This window comes from Chionomys nivalis, chromosome 26, assembly GCF_950005125.1.
Source record: "Chionomys nivalis chromosome 26, mChiNiv1.1, whole genome shotgun sequence".
NCBI classification, from domain to species: domain Eukaryota; kingdom Metazoa; phylum Chordata; class Mammalia; order Rodentia; family Cricetidae; genus Chionomys; species Chionomys nivalis.
The window spans coordinates 12,777,428-12,795,292 of record NC_080111.1 but is presented as its reverse complement, the minus strand read 5'-3'; the positions used below and the strand labels follow the sequence as shown (position 1 = coordinate 12,795,292).

The 17,865-nt window shown below is 41.4% G+C and overlaps 1 protein-coding gene across 1 annotated transcript in view; it reads right to left on the bottom strand.

Annotated features, from left to right (window-relative positions):
* The window catches only part of L3mbtl4 (L3MBTL histone methyl-lysine binding protein 4), a 306,766-nt gene that overhangs the window by 230,763 nt on the left and 58,138 nt on the right, over nucleotides 1–17,865 (bottom strand). Inside the window, 2 exon segments of the mRNA XM_057758331.1 lie at nucleotides 9,472–9,583; nucleotides 15,777–15,868. Coding sequence (XP_057614314.1) covers nucleotides 9,472–9,583; nucleotides 15,777–15,868 — 204 coding nt within the window.

The following is a 17,865-nucleotide window of genomic DNA, read 5'->3' as shown; positions in this document are numbered from 1 at the left end:
TATTCGCTGACCACTCAGTTAAGTGATCACTAAGGGTCCCACATCACTTACTGTATGATCTAGCGTGTGATTTCAGATACTGTCATTACTAGAAAGCCTCGCACAGATTCACCTTGTCCTTTGAAACATTAGATCAAAGCTCTGGTGTTTATAGTGCCACAGACAGCTCCTTACAAGTAAAGAGGGGGGGAACAAATGCCTTCTGATGAAATAGCTAAAGTAAGACAGCTAACAGGCTGTCACATCGTCACCAAGTCACCCACCACTCCTCCATCTATGTATGGAGCATTGTGCCTCTGGCTTTTGTCAAGAAAAATAGATTGTTAATTTTTTCCCTGTCTTCTTGTTGTGTGTTTGTTAAGATAGAATCTTACTATGTCGCCCAGGCTAGCCACAAACTCCCAGCCTGTCTTCTGAGCACTGGGTTTACAGGTGTGGACTGCCACACCCAGTTCAGAGAGCTCATTTTGTAAATTATTTGTTCAAAAAAACGCAACTCTGCATCTAGTGACGTCACCAACAACTAACGAATCTACTCCGCATTCTCGCCCGCCAGGCCCTGCCCTCGCTTGCTGCCCACTTTTCATGGATTACCACTACTCAGGATCAGTTAACCAGCATCCTGGTTCTCCCCTCTGAAACTCAGAATGAAACTCTGCAGCTGTTTTGTCTTCGTTTCCCCTCTCACCAACCACATACCATTCCATCAAGAGTCACAGATGACTCTGACTGACGATGATGCCATCACTTCGTGATGGTGCTTTGTTATGGCCTCAGGCCCCAGCTGTGCCACACACTTCAGAGGTGCCCTGCTACTGCCATTAAATTAATTAATTAATCCCTGACTGCCTATGTCAATGGACTATACATACAGGAACTAGTTTATTACCGCCAACACAACGATTCTTTGAGTTGTAACGTAATGTAAATAATGAGTCCATCTTGAAGCCAACTAAGACATCTCTTCCTATCATAATTTAGCTCTTCAAGGAAACCAAAATAATCACTGACTACCAACAATATTTCACATGTTCTTCAGGCAGCGAACGATCTCAGCGGATCTGCTGATTGGTGACTCTGGGGAGAAGTGCCGTTATTCCTGAGGAGCAAATTCCAGTGCCACCCTAGGTTTCAAGGATTTCAGTAACAGTCTCAGAAAACAACCCTCATTAAGCATTTATTTACAAGTTTTGATTTTAAAACTTTCAGTTTGTAAATGCAGACATAAACACACAGGTGGCGGTGTCTGCCTGCTGCCACAGGTGAGTGGAGGCTAAAGGACAATTTGTGGGAATCGATTGTCTTCTTTCACCTTGGGTGACCTGGGGATCGAAGTCAGGTCACCAGTCTGGATGTTAGGTGTCTTTAGCTGCTGAGCTAGCTAAATGGCCCCAATAAAGGATGCTTAGTACCAGAGAAAGTGCCAGATTAACCGCAAAGAATGCACACAAACCACTGATAAAGAAGGGAATCTGAGGTTCTTGTGTGACTGAGTATATGCAACCATTTGGGAGCTAGCAAACCATGCAGAGCGTAGAAAGCCACAGATCCGAGATGGTTTCCTTCTGGGAAGAAACTTGAACAGCAGTTTCTGAACTTCTCCACAGTTAGGCACAGTCCTCTGACTGGCGCTAACTAATGCATGTAAGTCAAACAACTTAAGAAACCACTTCCGAGTTCAGCAACAAAGCCAGATCAGGGCATTCCCAAGAACCTGAAGAGTACTGGTCCCAAAGCAACTGCAAGAGAGAAATAAAAAACAAAACAAAACAAAACAAAACAAAAAAAAACACTAATCCATATCAGGCATGACCGTCCCAGAAGGGGAAAGTGCTTGATGTATTAAAAGACATTAAGCTTTTGAGGTGGTTTAAGCACTAGTTAGTTTGCAGTAACTACCAAAAAGGGAACTAGTAACAGTGCTTTTTACATGGAAGGGGTAACTGGATAGGAGCGGGAAACAGAAGTCAACAAAAATAGCAAGTTCTGCAGCCAAAGTACACTAAATAAAATGCTATTTAAGCAAAACAATAAATTAGTTAAAGCACAGCTAATACAATAATATAAAGTCACAGTGAAAAGAGATTAAAAGCCCATGGGGTTATGTCAACAAATATTTCTCGGAGCGTGAAAAGCAAGGCAGTAAATGAAAACTGACTTAACAGTACTGAGAAAGCCCAGACATAAATCTGTTAAAGGAGAACGCCAATAACGAACAAGGAATTTATGAGAATCCAGAGACCACAGCCGCCAGACACGTCAACAGGCAACACCAAGGGGCCAAAAGTAGATGGTTGTCTTCAAGTTCTGACAGGCACTGTCAGGCCCCATGTACACTATACAAATATTACAATATTTCTACATTCTCATTGACAGTTTCTAATTGAGTCGTTTGCAGATAGGAGCTACCAGGTAGACACAAACAGGTGACGCACATTGTAGCTGTTGGCTTTTCCCTAATGATTTGTGATCCTCAGAATTCCATCACATGCTTATTCCCACATCTTCTGTGAGGAGGCGCGTATGGAAACCCTTTCCCCTCTTCCGTTGTTCTAATATAGTTCTCTGTGCTGCTGGGGATCAAACCCAGGGCCTTGCACAGACGAGGCGGTAGAGTGCGCCATCAAGCTACTTCCCCGGGCGATTTAGCCCAGTATTGAATCTGCTTGCTTGTTTTGGTGGTGAGTTTTAGGCATTTGCTTTACAATCTAAGTATCAATCCCAGTTAGATATTTGAGTTGTAAATGCCCCTTCCCATTCTCTAAGTATCCTAGAGACTGCCTTCGTGCATGTCGATCACTGATGCTGGGTATGCAGAAGAGTCTAATCTTCATGAAGCCCATTGCCCGTTTTTCTTTCACCGCCTGTGACTTTGCTGTTACCCCAGGAAACCACCAGCAGGAACAAAGACAAAAGTTTTCCCCTGGATTCCTTTTAAGAGTTTTAAGAGGTGAGCTTTTAAATTTTGGTCTTTGATAATTTTGAGACCATTTTCTCTACATTTAAGCTAAGGTTGCAGTTTCATTTTTTTTTTTTTTGGCATGTAATATCCAGTTCTCCTAACATAATTCAAAATGGTTCTTCTTTCCCTATTTAATGGCTTTGGCACCCTTGATACAACCATTTTTGGCACATATTCAAAATTTATTTATTTCTACGTCTGTACTCTCTTCCATCTTCTGTTCATGTCCATATAGATCCTTCCAGAGAAATCAGAGCAAGCTGCTTGGGCAGCTGTCATCAAATTAAGATGTTTATACTGGCCAGGTGGTGGTGGAACACGCCTTTAATCCCAGTACTCGGAAGGCAAATCTCTGTGAGTTCAACGCTAGCCTGGTCTACAAGAGTTAGTTTCAGGACAGGAACCAAAGCTACACAGAAATGCTACCTCAAAAGAACAAAACAAAACAAAAATGTATGTATTGTGTGATGAACTGATACTCTCAAGAAAAGAGAGCTTGATCATGGAAAAAACCATAATTATTTCCCTGGCTTACCAATCCACAGATCCAGAACAAGGAATTCTGGATAAAAAGATCACAGAGGACTTTACCAAATTGAGTGAGTAGCAATCCCAAAGTGTCCATGTCATCCTGACTCCACTCCCAGAGCCCTAGCACCAAAGGCCCCACCTACACTGTTCACATGCCCTATATATATTAATCAGGGTTTTCTAAAGGAATAGAACTAATAGAATAAAATAATACATATGTATGCATGCATATATACACATAAGGATTTAGTATAGTGACTTACAAACTGTTGTTCAAATAGTCCCACAATGGCTGTCTTCTAACAGAAAGACCAAGAATGCATTAGTTCTTCATTCTATGAGACTGGATGGCTCATAAGTCACAATCTGGTGCTGGAGTCTATGGAGGTCCTACAGAGCTGCCAGTTTTCAGTATATGCTGGAACCCCAAAGTCAGTTCTAACATCGGCAAAGGAACGCCTCAGCTATGGGATAGATGATTGTGTCAGCAAGAGTGAGGGCGAGCAGGCAAAAGCAAAGGCTTCCTTCTTCCACATCTTTTTATGTGGTCTAGAGAGTGTGGCCCAGAATTAGGGTGAGTCCTCTGACCTCAGATGGTCCAAATTTAGTGTGCGTGTTCCAACTCAAATAATACAACCAAGAAAAGTCCCTCATAAGCATGACCAGCTATTTGGGTTTCAGTTAATTCCAGGTGTGGCGAAGTTGACAACCAAGATTAGTTATCATATGTCCACCCCTTGTCAACATGGCACGCAATCATATATCCTTATGTCATGCTTGATTTTCAAATGAAAACAATACACCAAGTCATAATTATACCTAACATGCTATAACCATCCCACTGTCTTTCTCCCTAATGCTATCCTGCTCCTCTCTAATCTGGCCTACTGTTGCCAACGGAATTCTCCCCAGACATATTAAATCACAGCCTTTATTATAAATTCCTTATTACTGTTGCTACAGATCTTGAAAATAGCAACCTCAATCTCCCTCCCTTCCTAACTTCTTGCTGATATTCTAACGCTGAACTGAAACAAATTTCAAACGCCCACTCTCCAGGACCTAAAGATAACAAAGCCACTACAGGTATGCTAATCTGCCACAGAACCAAACACCACCATGCAATTCTCCACACAAAGCAATCCTTCCTCTTTCTGGACAGGTGGTAGCTCTTTGCTTAATCATTTGGCCATTCTTTATTATGATCTCAGATTCATTTAACAAATAGACCCCCCCCCATCTTCTTCTGCCACCAGCCCTAATGTCAAGGAAGGCAGCTCACTCCCCCTACATAACGTACACAGCAGAATACAGCACCCTATACAAAGCCAGCTCCATGAACCCTTCATAGTATAAAGAAGAAAGCACAAAAGGAAATGGTAGGCAGGGAAGAAGACAACCGATAAACACAGAAGGACTCGTGGTACTTGAACATCTCCACTTAGCAAGCATCATAGTAACTGATCTAACAACTACCAGTGAATGCTAGAAACTAGTGAGTATAAACTTGGTGAGAAATAGAACGGTCATATACACCCGGAGCAACTTCCCAACAGATATGGACTTATTCCACCAGAGAAAAAATTATTTGTACAGTGGAGAAATCTGGATCACTCCCCCTTCAGTCCAGCAACCAAAGTTAGCACTGGCAGGAAGGAGGCAGCCAGCAATGCACGCCACCAGCCAGGGAACAGTGGGAACAATCATGGCCATTGGCAGGGATTCTGCGATGTCCCCACAGAAATGCCAGAGACTCATCCAACCAAGAGGAAGCATCTGACAAGCCTGAAGTGGGGAGCAGGTTCCAGGCTAACTGGCCTCAGACCCTCACAAATGTGAAGTGCATAAAATTGAGGACAAGTGAAGAACATTCGCATCCCTGAAGGATATAAAGGAGGCATGAGTGCAACGTGTGATCGTGAGTCCTTGCATGCTTTCTGCTTATTTATTTTTATACGGACGACAAATATTTTTATAACTCAAAACATTGCATGAGACAGTTTAATATCATTTAATTTGGCAGTGAGATCTTTTCCACTGTTCTCACAACCGCTCTGGATCATTAAAACATCTAAGAGGTAAGGTAAAGCCCTTTATGAGGCCATCGGAAATCAATTTGAGCTGAATGCTCAGAGTCACTTCTTGACTCATCTCCTCCTCCCTCCAACCAGACCCTGCAGCCGAGAGTGTTAATCCCAGTGCGCCTTAAAGCTGCTCTGCAGCTGGGGACTTTCCGCCAGTCTGTCTGACTTCTACTACCTTCTCCCTGAGAGTCCTTCCCACTATACCAAACTGCCCTCAGGGACTCGTTCAGATGTTATTTCTATTGGGAAGCTCTTATCCGCGCACCTTGTGCTACCCTGGAGTTCTCCTGCTGCACTCAGACGTACATGTGTAAGACATTGTGTGGGTTGGTGAAGGGGAGAGAGCAAAGGAATCTTAACGTGCCCTGAAAGGTTAGCTTGAGAACAAAAGCACACCAGGATTCCATGAGTGGAAATTGCATAATTTACCCAAAGGTCAGAGTGGGCTTGAAAACAGGAAAGTGTGTGAAAGTCTCTGCCATGCTGGGAAATTAATATAAAATGAAACCCCCAAACCAGATTCCATTTCACATCCAATATGATGGTTCATGTCAAAAGTCAGCAAGTGAAGCTGGGCGGTGGTGGCACACACTTTTAATCCCAGCACTCAGGAGCCAGAGACAGTTGGATCTCTGTGAGTTCAAAGCCAGCCTGGTCTACAAGAGCTAGTTCAAAGACAGGCTTCAAAGTTACAGAGAAACCTTGTCTCAAAAAATCAAAAAAGTATCAGCCAAGATATAGAGAAGTAGAAAACCCTAGGCACTGCTCAGTAGAATGCGGACGGTACGTGACATCATGGGAAACAAAAGGGTGGGTCCTTGGTAACTTGGACACAGAACTACAAAATTACCCCAAAACTCAATCCCAGATGTATAACCAAGCACAGAAGGGATATGTTCAAACGAAACCAAACATTCACAGTACTATTATTCAAAATATTCCCTAAGTAGAAATAACCTGAATCCCCGCCAATAATAAACAGGTACAGGAATTGTGATTTATCCATTAATGCTATACACCAGTGAAAATAAATGATATTCATTATAGATGAACTCCCATGCTCAGGCAGGAGAGCCCGGCAAAAAGGTAACATAGTATGTTCTTGCTCACAAGAAAGGTCAGGGAGAGGTACATTTGTAAAGACACAAGGTAAATGAGTGATTGCCAAGAACTTGGAAAGATGACGAACTAGAGAATGATCAGTAACTATTATGAATCCTGTAAAATTTCTATCTGGTCACATGGGTTTGGGGATCTAAGTGCCTCTTTTGCTGAGAAGTCCAATCTATTCTCTAGGTTTAGAAAACTTTGTGCCATGATTTCACTAAACAATTTGTCTAAATATTTTGACTTTATCTCTGCTCCCTCTTCTACCCCATAGACTCTATGTTTGGCCTCTGAAGTGTGTCACAGAATTAATGGAAATCTTCGTTGTACTCCTTAATTTTTTCTGCATCTGTTTCTGATTATATACCTGTCTCAGCTTCAGCCTCCATCTTGAACTTGTTCTTCTGGTCTTGTATGGTGATGGGTACCTCATATGGTTTCTGTATTGGCCATTGTTCTCACTCACAGTCATTCTAGTTGACTCTTCATCAACACTTCATTTTTTTTCTTTGCTGAATTTTTCCTCCATGTTTTTCACTTTCTCCTCTACCTTACTGTTTTATTTACTCTAGAGATGGTCTTGCCAAGGTTTTGGGCAGATTCTTTTAGTCTATACATCTGTGCTTTAGACTTCTAGGAGGCCCTTAATCAAAATTCTTTCTCAAATACTTCAGTTGTGTCTGTGATTGTGAGTTCTGCTTCAGGGATTTGGGTGGTGGAGGCCAAGTCAAGGTGAGTAGTTGTTTTGTAAACTCCTGGTGTCTTTGCAGTGATTTCTGCATCACTTAGAATGGATTCGCCTTCTGGTTATAACTGCCCTGCCTTCCAAGTCTGCTAGGTTGTCTTGTTTTCTGCTAATCATCCTACAGGGAAGTCTACATGAAGTTCAGCTGTCGAGACGGGAAAATCTTGTCATTGATTCCTGGCTGGGATGCCTGAGATGATCTTGTCTTGGCAATGGAGCAGCTTGACTACCTGGACCCACACCAACTGACAGGATGTTTCAAGGGAGTCAAATCCCCCTTCACACACTGAGTTCCATGAACCAGCCAGGGCTAACATCAAAGTTCTCGTCCCACTGTGAATTCTGTGAGAGCTGTCAAAACCTGGCAAGGTATGTTCACATGTGCAATAGTGGCATGAATGTTATTGGGTAACTATTGATTAGATTTAAGGCCCACTCCACAAAGAACTGCATAGGCCAGCTATAAATGTCACCAAAAATCCTTTGCTGAGGAGTTTATGGGCCCCAGAAATGAATCTACTATTATTTTACTAAGTGGACATTGTATCAAACTGCCCTCTCAATGTGTCTCTATACCCATATGTTGGTTCTCATCTGAGTAACCTTTTATTGTAGTAGAATATAGAATTTTCAAGTTTAAGTGGGACATTTATATCACACACCTCCCAAAGATCTGGAGCATCAAGGACAAACAAGGAGACATTAAGAGTCCAAGGGCAGGGATGAGATGGCCTGCGGTAAAGCGGTGCCTACATGTATGACAAGACCAATGCTCTCATGAGTTCACTATGACTGTGGTTGTCTGCCAAGTCGGTCAGGATTCCAGCATGTGGTTGGAAGCTCTTGAACTCTAACTGAGGAGCTGCTCCTATTTGAGAGCTGCTAGGAGAGGGAAAATCAGTTTTATTTAGGAGATGACGCAGTGACTTAATTTCCTTTAGTCCCTGGTAGGTCAATCATGCTACAGCAGAAGGCCAACCCCAAATGTGGACAGGGGTAGTACAATTAGGTTCAGTGAACTATCGGAGAGAGAGAACCCACAAAATTTGGAAGGAGTGAAAGGTGAAGGATAGTCTTAGGAGGAGTTAGAGAAAGAATTGGGGTGAATATGATCAATATACATTGTAAGAATGTGTGGAATTCTAAAATAATTAATAAAGTATTATATTAAAATAATGTACACACAATAATTACTTCTAGTAAAATTTGTCCCATAAATATATGTTTGGTATAGATAAGAATCAGTCAATATAATATTATCAAAATAAAAGAATAAAAGACCATCTGTTTTTAAGTACTCAAACTAAAAAAGAAGTTCCTTAATCTTATCAAACCCACAGTGACTATCATATTTAATTGTGAAAGACTGAAATCTTTTTCCCCAAATTGAGAAAAATCCCAGTTTTCTCCAGGGGTGTCCTGCAGTGGCTAAATTAGACAACAAACAGGAGTCACTCAGAATACACAGGAGCAAATGGAAACATGAACATCTGTACATTGTGTAATTTCCCACACAGAAATCACAAGAAATGCCCTAGGAGAGCCATGGGCTAGTTCAGAAAACTGCAGGGTAGAAGATCAATACAGAGAGACAAACTGTACCTTAAGACTAACAATAAACAATCAAAAAAAAATAAAATCAGTAAAAATTTCATTTATAACACAGTAAAAAAAAAAGAACAATCTCAAAAGAGATTAGGAAAACAACAGACCATATGGATATGCACAAAAATTTCTCAACAAATGGAATAAAATCATCAGGTAGATTTCCCCCCAGAAATATAATTTTGATTCTTCATAGGAAAATCAATCAATGGAATGACTCCAGGAAAGGGCAAGAGGGATAAAACTATGAAACCATCTCCATATATGCAGCAAAGACATTGGAAAAGTCAACTAGGAGTGGGGCTTTTTTGGTTTTATGTGGGAAGGGGGTGGTACACAGAAGTGGTAGGGATGTGGGTGTGCAAGTATTCAGGATGTGTTTGTGAAAAAGCCTCAGAGAAAAAAGGAATCCCCTTAAACCCATGAAGAGCACGTACTGAAACTTAAAGCTTGCGCCATAGCAATGAAAAAATGTTTGACTCCTTCGTCACAAGGAGCAATCAAGCAAGTTCCATTCCCAGCATTATACTGCAGACACACAAAGAACAACTGGGCAAGAAAGATCAGCAAAAATCACACTCCAAATGGAGAAGTAAAAGTATGTCCTACAACAGATGACACGATTGCATGTCTGGGAACCCATGGAAATATTCAGAAACACAAATTACACACGGCTTGAAGAAATGAAACCAGTAAATTTGCAAGGTAGTAGCGCATGAACACACAAGAATAGATATTTTTCAACTTGATAACAATAATGCTAACGTAAGTTAAGAACAAATCCATCCGTCTCTACTAGCACCTAAAAACTAAATTGCCCAAGAACAAATTCAATCAAACAGATTTAAAAAAAAAAAAAAAAGTTAGCTGAAAACTAGAAAACATTGCAGATAAAAATTAAACTAAATAAATTGAAAACATCCCATCTTAACAGATTGGAAAACTCAGCACTAACGGCAATATTTTCCAAGGCAACCTACAGATTGAATTCAACCTTATCAAAATGATAAGTTATTTCTCTCAGAAAAGCCAAACCTCAAACTCATATGAACACTAAAGGGTCCCAGTAAACAAAACAGTCTTGGAAATGAGGAGAACAATTGCTAGCTGCAAAGTGGATTACAAAGCGGTGCTGCCAAATGGGTAAAAATGTTGTTTATATATATTTCTTCTGCATTGGTTTATTGCACTAGAATATTGTATATTATATTTGCATTTGCTTCATGTAATAGAAATTGTGACTGCAGAAATGAACTCAATCTTTTATGCTAAATTTAGTCTTGAAAGTGTTGAACAGACTACTCAAAGGAGAAAGAAAGTCTCTTTAGAAATGGTGTTTAGATGGGGGCTGGAGAAATGGCTCAGCGGTTAAGAGCACTGGCTGCTCTTCCAAAGGTCCTGAGTTCAATTCTCAGCAACCACATGGTGGCTCACAGCCATCTGTAATGAGGTCTGGTGCCCCCTTCTGGCCTGCAGGCAGAATATTGTATACATAATAAAAAAATAAATATTAAAAAAGAAATGGTTTTTAGAAACCAGATAACATATTTAAAAGAATAAATGGAACCCCTGTCTTCTATCATACACTACAGTTAATATATTGATCTGAAATTTAACTATAAATTCTCAGACTTAACACTAAAATTAAGAGTCACCAAAAAAAAAAAAAAAAAAAACAACTAGATAATGCAAACATTATATATCGGAGGATGCTGTGGTCTGAGAGTGGTCCCAGTGTCCTTAAAGGATGGTCTGCAGGGTAGTACAGTCTAAAGTGGTCAGATCTTTGTGATGCAAGGCTTAGTGGAAGATCTGTAAGTCACTGGGGGCCTGAGATGCTCTCTAGGAACCAGTTGAGTTCCTTCTCAAGGGCTGTTTTAAAAGGGTAAGGCCTGATCTCGGCTTTGCTCCCTCCGCCCTTGTTCAGGCTGTAGCCATTGGTTTCGACTTACCTCCCAACCATTGCCATCTGCCATCCATCACCTGACATAGCATGACACAACCCTCAACGGAAGTGAACTGACCCAGATGCCAGACCGCTGAGCCTCTAAGACTCTGCACAGACTTTTGATATTTTTATAAAATATATATATATATATATATATATATATATGTATGTATGTATCTTCCTCAAACATCCCACTATAGCAATGTAAAGTTAACACAAAGGGCAACCTGAAGAAGGTGAAAACCTGGGTTGGAAAAATGTCTCTGCAGTTAAGAACACGCACCGCCCTCAGAGAGGCCAGACACAAGTCTGCTTCTCAGCACCCACTTCAGGTGGCTCCCAGCCACCTGTCACTTCAGCTCCGAGAATCAGACAGTCTCTTCTGGACTCGGAAGGCATTTGCAAGCATGTGGCATACAGTCACAAAGACACACAAATACACACTTAAATAAAAACAAACCCTTCAAAAAGCAGGTAAAAAGGAAATAAAACATGTGTGAACCACATGTCTGGTTTCTAATCCCCCACTCAGAACACAGTCACTTTTAGACAACAGTAACATAATATTTGAATGTGAAATAAGAAAAACACAAAGCAGTTCAACACGGATGAAGGATTTAAACAGGCATGTCCCCTAAGAAAACTACAGATGGTGGACAAGCTCGTGAGAAACTGTCCAGTGGGAATAACCGATAAAAAGCACACCCGAACCACAATGAGATTCTACTTCAGATACAACAGGATAACGTTTCAGAAAAAGAAGAAAAAGATTTATTCAGTGTGGTCCAGTGACCCCCCCCCCCCAGTCCATCTTTGGGGTTCTGAAGTGAGATTCAAGTTCAAATAGAGAGTCAAAGTTACACACACCTGAGCAGCTGACCTGGGGCCCCACTCACCACTGACCTATCTGGGTATCAGTCTTTCTGTACGGTGCTCTGGCAAGCTGTCGTACTTGTGAAATCTCTCTGAGAGACAACTTCCCCCTCTGGCTGGCACCTGCTCCTTCTCTCAGCATGAGATAATTTTAACCCAAAAGCAGAATATAGAAAATGGTAGCAAAATGTAAAAAAAAAAACAAAAAAAACACTTCTTGTAGGAACATAAAACGGCACAGATACTCTAGAAAAGTTTCTCAGATATTAAAGATGAACTACCGTGTGTGAGCCAGCAATATCCCCCCCTAGGTATTTAAATACGATACAGAGAATGAAGATGCGTGTCCAAGCAGAAAACCAAACACAAAGGCTTCCACAGCACTGACATGAGGCAAAGGGTGAAACATCACAAATGCTCATCACCAGAGAGGCAGACAGACAGTGTTAGAACATCCAGCCATGGAAAGCAGCTCCTGATCACTCCCATACCTCCTCACCACTGCTGCACCCGCAGTGCGTCTTGTCAGCAAGGCCAGTGTTAATGTTGTCTGCAGTAGTTCCCAGCTGGGTAGGACGATGGATAACTTCTCTTCCATGGGGGTCCACATAGCACCTACCAACACTAGGATAAAGCTTCCAGGATGACACCATCTTATTTTTCTTGTCCTAGGACACAATGCCAAGTTCTGTGGGCAACAAAAAACAATGTTGCACTAACCTGTAACATCTGTGGAATCTAGGGAACCCCCAGTGAACAACTTGAAAAGTAGCCTGTATCTGCCAGTGGGATTTAATTTTGGCTCCCTGTGGTATCTAGGAGAGGCATAACCTCTTTATAGGTAAATTCAATTTACATACCATAGGGTGTGTGTGTGTGTGTGTGTGCACACGTGTATGTGTGTGTGTGTGTGTGTGTGTGTGTGTTAGTCACAGTTCTATTCCTATAAGGAGACAAGCAACTCCTATGAGAGAAAACATTTAATTGGGAGCTTGCTTACAGTTTCGGAGGTTTAGTCCATTGTCATCATAGTACAAAAGTGGCATGAATGTCAAGAGAGAAGCAAAATACTTTTTAATTAGAACTTAAATCTCCTTCATGATATAGAACTTTACACTGGTAATGAGGCCAAGAAACTAAGACTTGATGGTTCATTGGCCTAGGGCAAAACTTACTACTAAATATCTGATAAAGGGACATAGCAATGAAATGGCATTCTGATGTACTTACAGATCAATAAATTGCTCAATCTCATCAAGGAAGCTTCTTCTTGCACTAGGTGGTGAAGCGCAAACCCACAAAGGTATAATATCCAATTTATTAAGGGGTGCAATGAAAAAGACAAATGCATAGATACAGAGTAAGGCTGATGCCTCCATTGATCCCCAGCAGCCTCTTTGCCACTCGGTCTCTGACCAAACCAAGAAGGAGCCAACACAAGAGATTGTGCTTCCCCTCCCACTTATCGGTTTCCATATAACACACAAGACCACGCCATAAGACCTGGTACCCCAAAGCTACTGGCAGAATGAATTCTCACAAGATGGCAATTATCACAAAGACCCACAACAGGACAACATTCAGGAAGTGAGAGTCTTTGGGGTACTCGGCTCCTAACGGGATGTCTTTATCTCTGCTCTCCCTTAAAGGTTCCGGGAACTATGTGGAAAATGAAAAGATCGGGGGCGTCAAAGGTGATTGATGACTCCAATCAAACAGCATTTTCCAGACATAGCAAGGCAAGTATGAACTCACAGAGATGGTGTCAGCACACACAAGACCTGCACAAACCCAATCCACACAAAAATCACAATACAGAGAAGCAGGCACAAGGTCCCATCCTCGACCGAGAAACTATTCACAACTGGTAGTTCCTATAAGAAGAAAATCAGTTTTCTCCAAAAGAGTGACAATGGGTATGTCAACATAATCTAGCACAGGCCCCAGGCCCAGAAGAAGCTGACTAGCACAAACCAGACTCTGTGTTTTTTCGGGTTCTGTGTATGTATATGTGTGTATGTGCATGTGTGTGCGTGTGTATATGCATGTGTCTATATATTTGCATGTGTGTATATATATGCACATATATGCATGTGTGGGCACTATCTCCACTGATACTCTCAAAGGAAAACTGTGTTTTCTGCGGTAGTCTCACTGGGTATATTCACCACACTTACAGGCAGGCCTCTTGCACAACGGTCAATGACCAACACAAAATGAACTCAACTACATATACTTATTTATTAATTATTTATTTATTTTACAACCTAGCTGCCATTTCCCCTCCCTCCTCTCCTCCCAGTCCCTCTACCCACCCACCCCCCTCAATGTTCCCACTCCCCTTAGCCACGTTTAGGACTGAAATGGAGCTGAAACACTTGGGAATTTCTACAGCACTGAAGAACTAAGAAGGTCTACAACAACATCAATGTTTACTTTCCTGACTCTGGAAGGGAACCGGCAAAGGCTCCCCCCAAGGACACCAGTTTCCTACTGGCTTTCCACTTCAGTTCTATAAGGAGATTGCCTTTCCTTATCATCTTGTTTCCCTGTTCAGTTCCTAGAGTAATGTGAATGGATTCTAAGACTCAGTGTTTACTGAATGAACACAGTCATATCAAGTGATAAATGCATCATGGAACTCCATGTAGCTAATGAAATTTCCTAATACCACTATTGGAAAAGTGATAAAGGTTATGCTCTAAAACATACATTTAAAAAGTTTTTAATGTGATAATGGGATTCAAAACTAGTGTTTTCTCAATGTTTAAAGAATGTATTATGTTGTGAAAATTACAAACACAAATACAAATGATTTTAATGCCTATATATTTCTAGCAGAAAATATAGATTATGGTTAATGTAACTCTACCTTCTGTATGAAATAGTTATAATTAATCAGTCTTGGAGCTTTAAGATAGACACAAAACGGGGGGCTGGAAGAAGGATTTCTTTGTCTATCTCTTTATCTTTCAGTAGATTCTATTTGTAAGGCAATCTCATATCAGCAAAGTCAATTTCCTTGACATATAATTCGATGAGGGACATATAATAAACATGGAACATTAATGTCAGGATTGGGAAAGTGAAATCTATTTCAGTAAGAAGTGCACCGGGTACAGGACCCTCGGTGGATAGGGACAGCAGGCAGAGGAGGGACAGGGTCCCTAGAGGGCAGAGCCCAGTCCTGCCTCCTGCCCTGCATCACTCTCCCCAATGCCCACTCACAACTGAGTACAAGGAATAGCTGGGTATTTAACTTTCATTCTCCACGGAAGGGTCACAGAGTTGTTTGGGAAATAAAAGCAGGCGGGGCCTACTCTAGTCAAATCTTGGTACAGCACCCCTGAATCTGTCAAAAAATGCTCTGATTGTTTTCTTCATCGATGCTACACAGGTGACAGCATCTGTCTGGATATCTACTCTCCACATATGACAGCATTTGTCTGGATATCTACTCTACACATGTGACATCTGTCTGGATATCTACTCTACACATGTGACATCTGTCTGGATATCTACTCTACACATGTGACATCACCTGTTTTTTGCATTACTCATTTCAAAACACCAAAATCAAGCTTAAGAAACTAATTTATTGCAAGCAAAATGGAAAAATACCCATAAAAGATATTTTAGATAAATGTTAGCAGGTTGTAAGCCTGGCCTTTAATGGCTGAGCCATCTCTCCAGCAGGCTTAATTTAAGTTTTCTGTGTTTAATTGCAATGCTAAAGGACAAACACAAAACAAAAAGCTATATGCCTTGGGGAGACTATGATAAATTAACTCAGGAAAGGTAAGGGCAATTAAGACATTTTGTAATTTATTATATTTAAAATTTTAACAGCATATAAAGCAAATTTTAAGAAACTTAAGCTTGGGGAAGAGTGAGGTTTACAGGAAGGAAGACGATACTCACTGGACTTACATTCCTGAATAATTTCTTCGGAACATTTTGCAATCTACAGGCCTTCAAGTAATCCATTCAAACAATTTTATCTTTTCTATAACCTAAAAAGAAGTGTACACTACTCAATATACCCACCAGATACCATCACATTTATTTTACATACATTCTTATTCCTAGTTTAATCTTCTGTTATGTATTCAGTAACTCCTTAGCTCATTACAAACGAGTTTTGGTAAATCTCCAAGGTGTTTTTATGTTGTTTAAATGTCTTCAGTTCAAAGTTGTTGAGTGTAGTTTCCATAAGAAATGTAGGTCCCCACAGATGATTAATGTTCACTGAGATACAGCGTTGCCCAGTCCCCTGCCCTAGGCTTTTAAGGAAGGGCACAAAGGGTGAGAGCAGAGTCCCACCCAGCATGATTATCCCTCACCAGGAAGCCGCGTCACAAAGACAAAGACAAAGAGAGGTCCTGATTCTTTAGTAGTTCCAATGGCCAGACACTTGGTAGAGATTAGCAACCCCTTCACAATCCAAAGGCCATGCTGGGTTCAATACCCAGCACTGCCAAAATCCAAAGGCCATTTGGCAGGTCCTACTTTCTACTCCTAATCTTTATACATCACCCAGTAAAAATGCATTATCCTCCCATGTATGTGACCTATGTGAACGAGAATTTCTGGATAGATGCCATGTCTGCACAGACTGACTGGCTACTTAGGATTATTTTGGTCCTGTGCGGATGTTGATGTTGAAGGTGAAGAGACTGTGTACCTTATCTAGGGGTAGTTCTGACAATCTGTTACAGCGATGCCTTGCCCAATTCTTTTTTTTTTGTTTGTTTGTTTTTTTTTTTTTTGGTTTTTTTCAAGGCAGGGTTTCTTTGCAGCTTTGGTGCCTGTCCCGGAACTAGCTCTTATAGACCAGGCTGGCCTCGAACTCCCAGAGATCCACCTGCCTCTGCCTCCTGAGTGCTGGGATTAAAGGCGTGTGCCACCACCACCCGGCTTGCCTTGCCCACTTCTGCATCAGAACAAACCCCCCAAACTAACAGGTAGAATCTTTTCGGAGTCTATTAACTTAGCAAACCACTAGATTTCACCAACCCAAAAACTAAAGATCCATCAGATAACAAACGCCTTGGGCCCCTAGGAGAGCCGCCTCCATCTTGCCGCACCTGCCTCTCTGATTTACTTAGCTGTGTATTTTAAGCTCACCTTGACTTATGACTTTCTTTGTTCTGTAAAACTAGTAAAAATCTGTGAAATTGTTTCCACATGGAAACATGGAATTTGGGATAACCTAGATACATGTTCCAGGGTCATGGTCACTCAAAATGGCTCCAGAATAAACTATCTCTTAAAGATTCTTTTTAGGGTAAGAGACATGATTTCTGCATCGACACCTGAAGTGGCCCCAGTTAAACAGGATCAGTATTTTCTTATTGAATCTATAAGCCAAAGCCAAATTCTCTGCAGAGTTCAAGACGACATTCACACATTAAACTTTACTTTTCCACCATGGTTCTCCTCTAGTCTCCTCTCCTCGAGAAGGCATCCTGATCAAATACCTCCTCCTCCAATACACACACACACACACACTCCAGGACATCAACAGCTCTGGCTCCTGCTCTTGCCTGGGGGCCAAGCCGCTTTCTCATTTTATTGAAGTGTCTGGGATCCTGTGACTTCAGAGAGGCCACAGCATCAACTGAGAAAGCGTCCTGGGGCCTGATTCAGTCCTTCCCTTCTCTGAAGGACAGCCCCATAGAGCTTGAGGCTTAACATTTTCTGTTATCAATACCAAGTAACAGTACACACTAAAGGCCCCATAATATCTACTGGATGAATGAGCCCACTGACTGTCACCAGCTCTCATCAAAACCAGCAATTCAAAAGATTGCCTTCAGCCCCAGACATCTACAGAAAAACAGAAAACAACAACAACAACAAAAAAAAGCACGCCTGATTCCTAAGAAGAGGGAGACTGCACTCCAATCCAAAACATCCTGCAGTCATTCAACAACCTAATGCCCAAACAGGAAACCAGGTGTGGCCAGTGATAGTCCAAAGAGCCTGGACCAAGGCATCTCACAGCAGT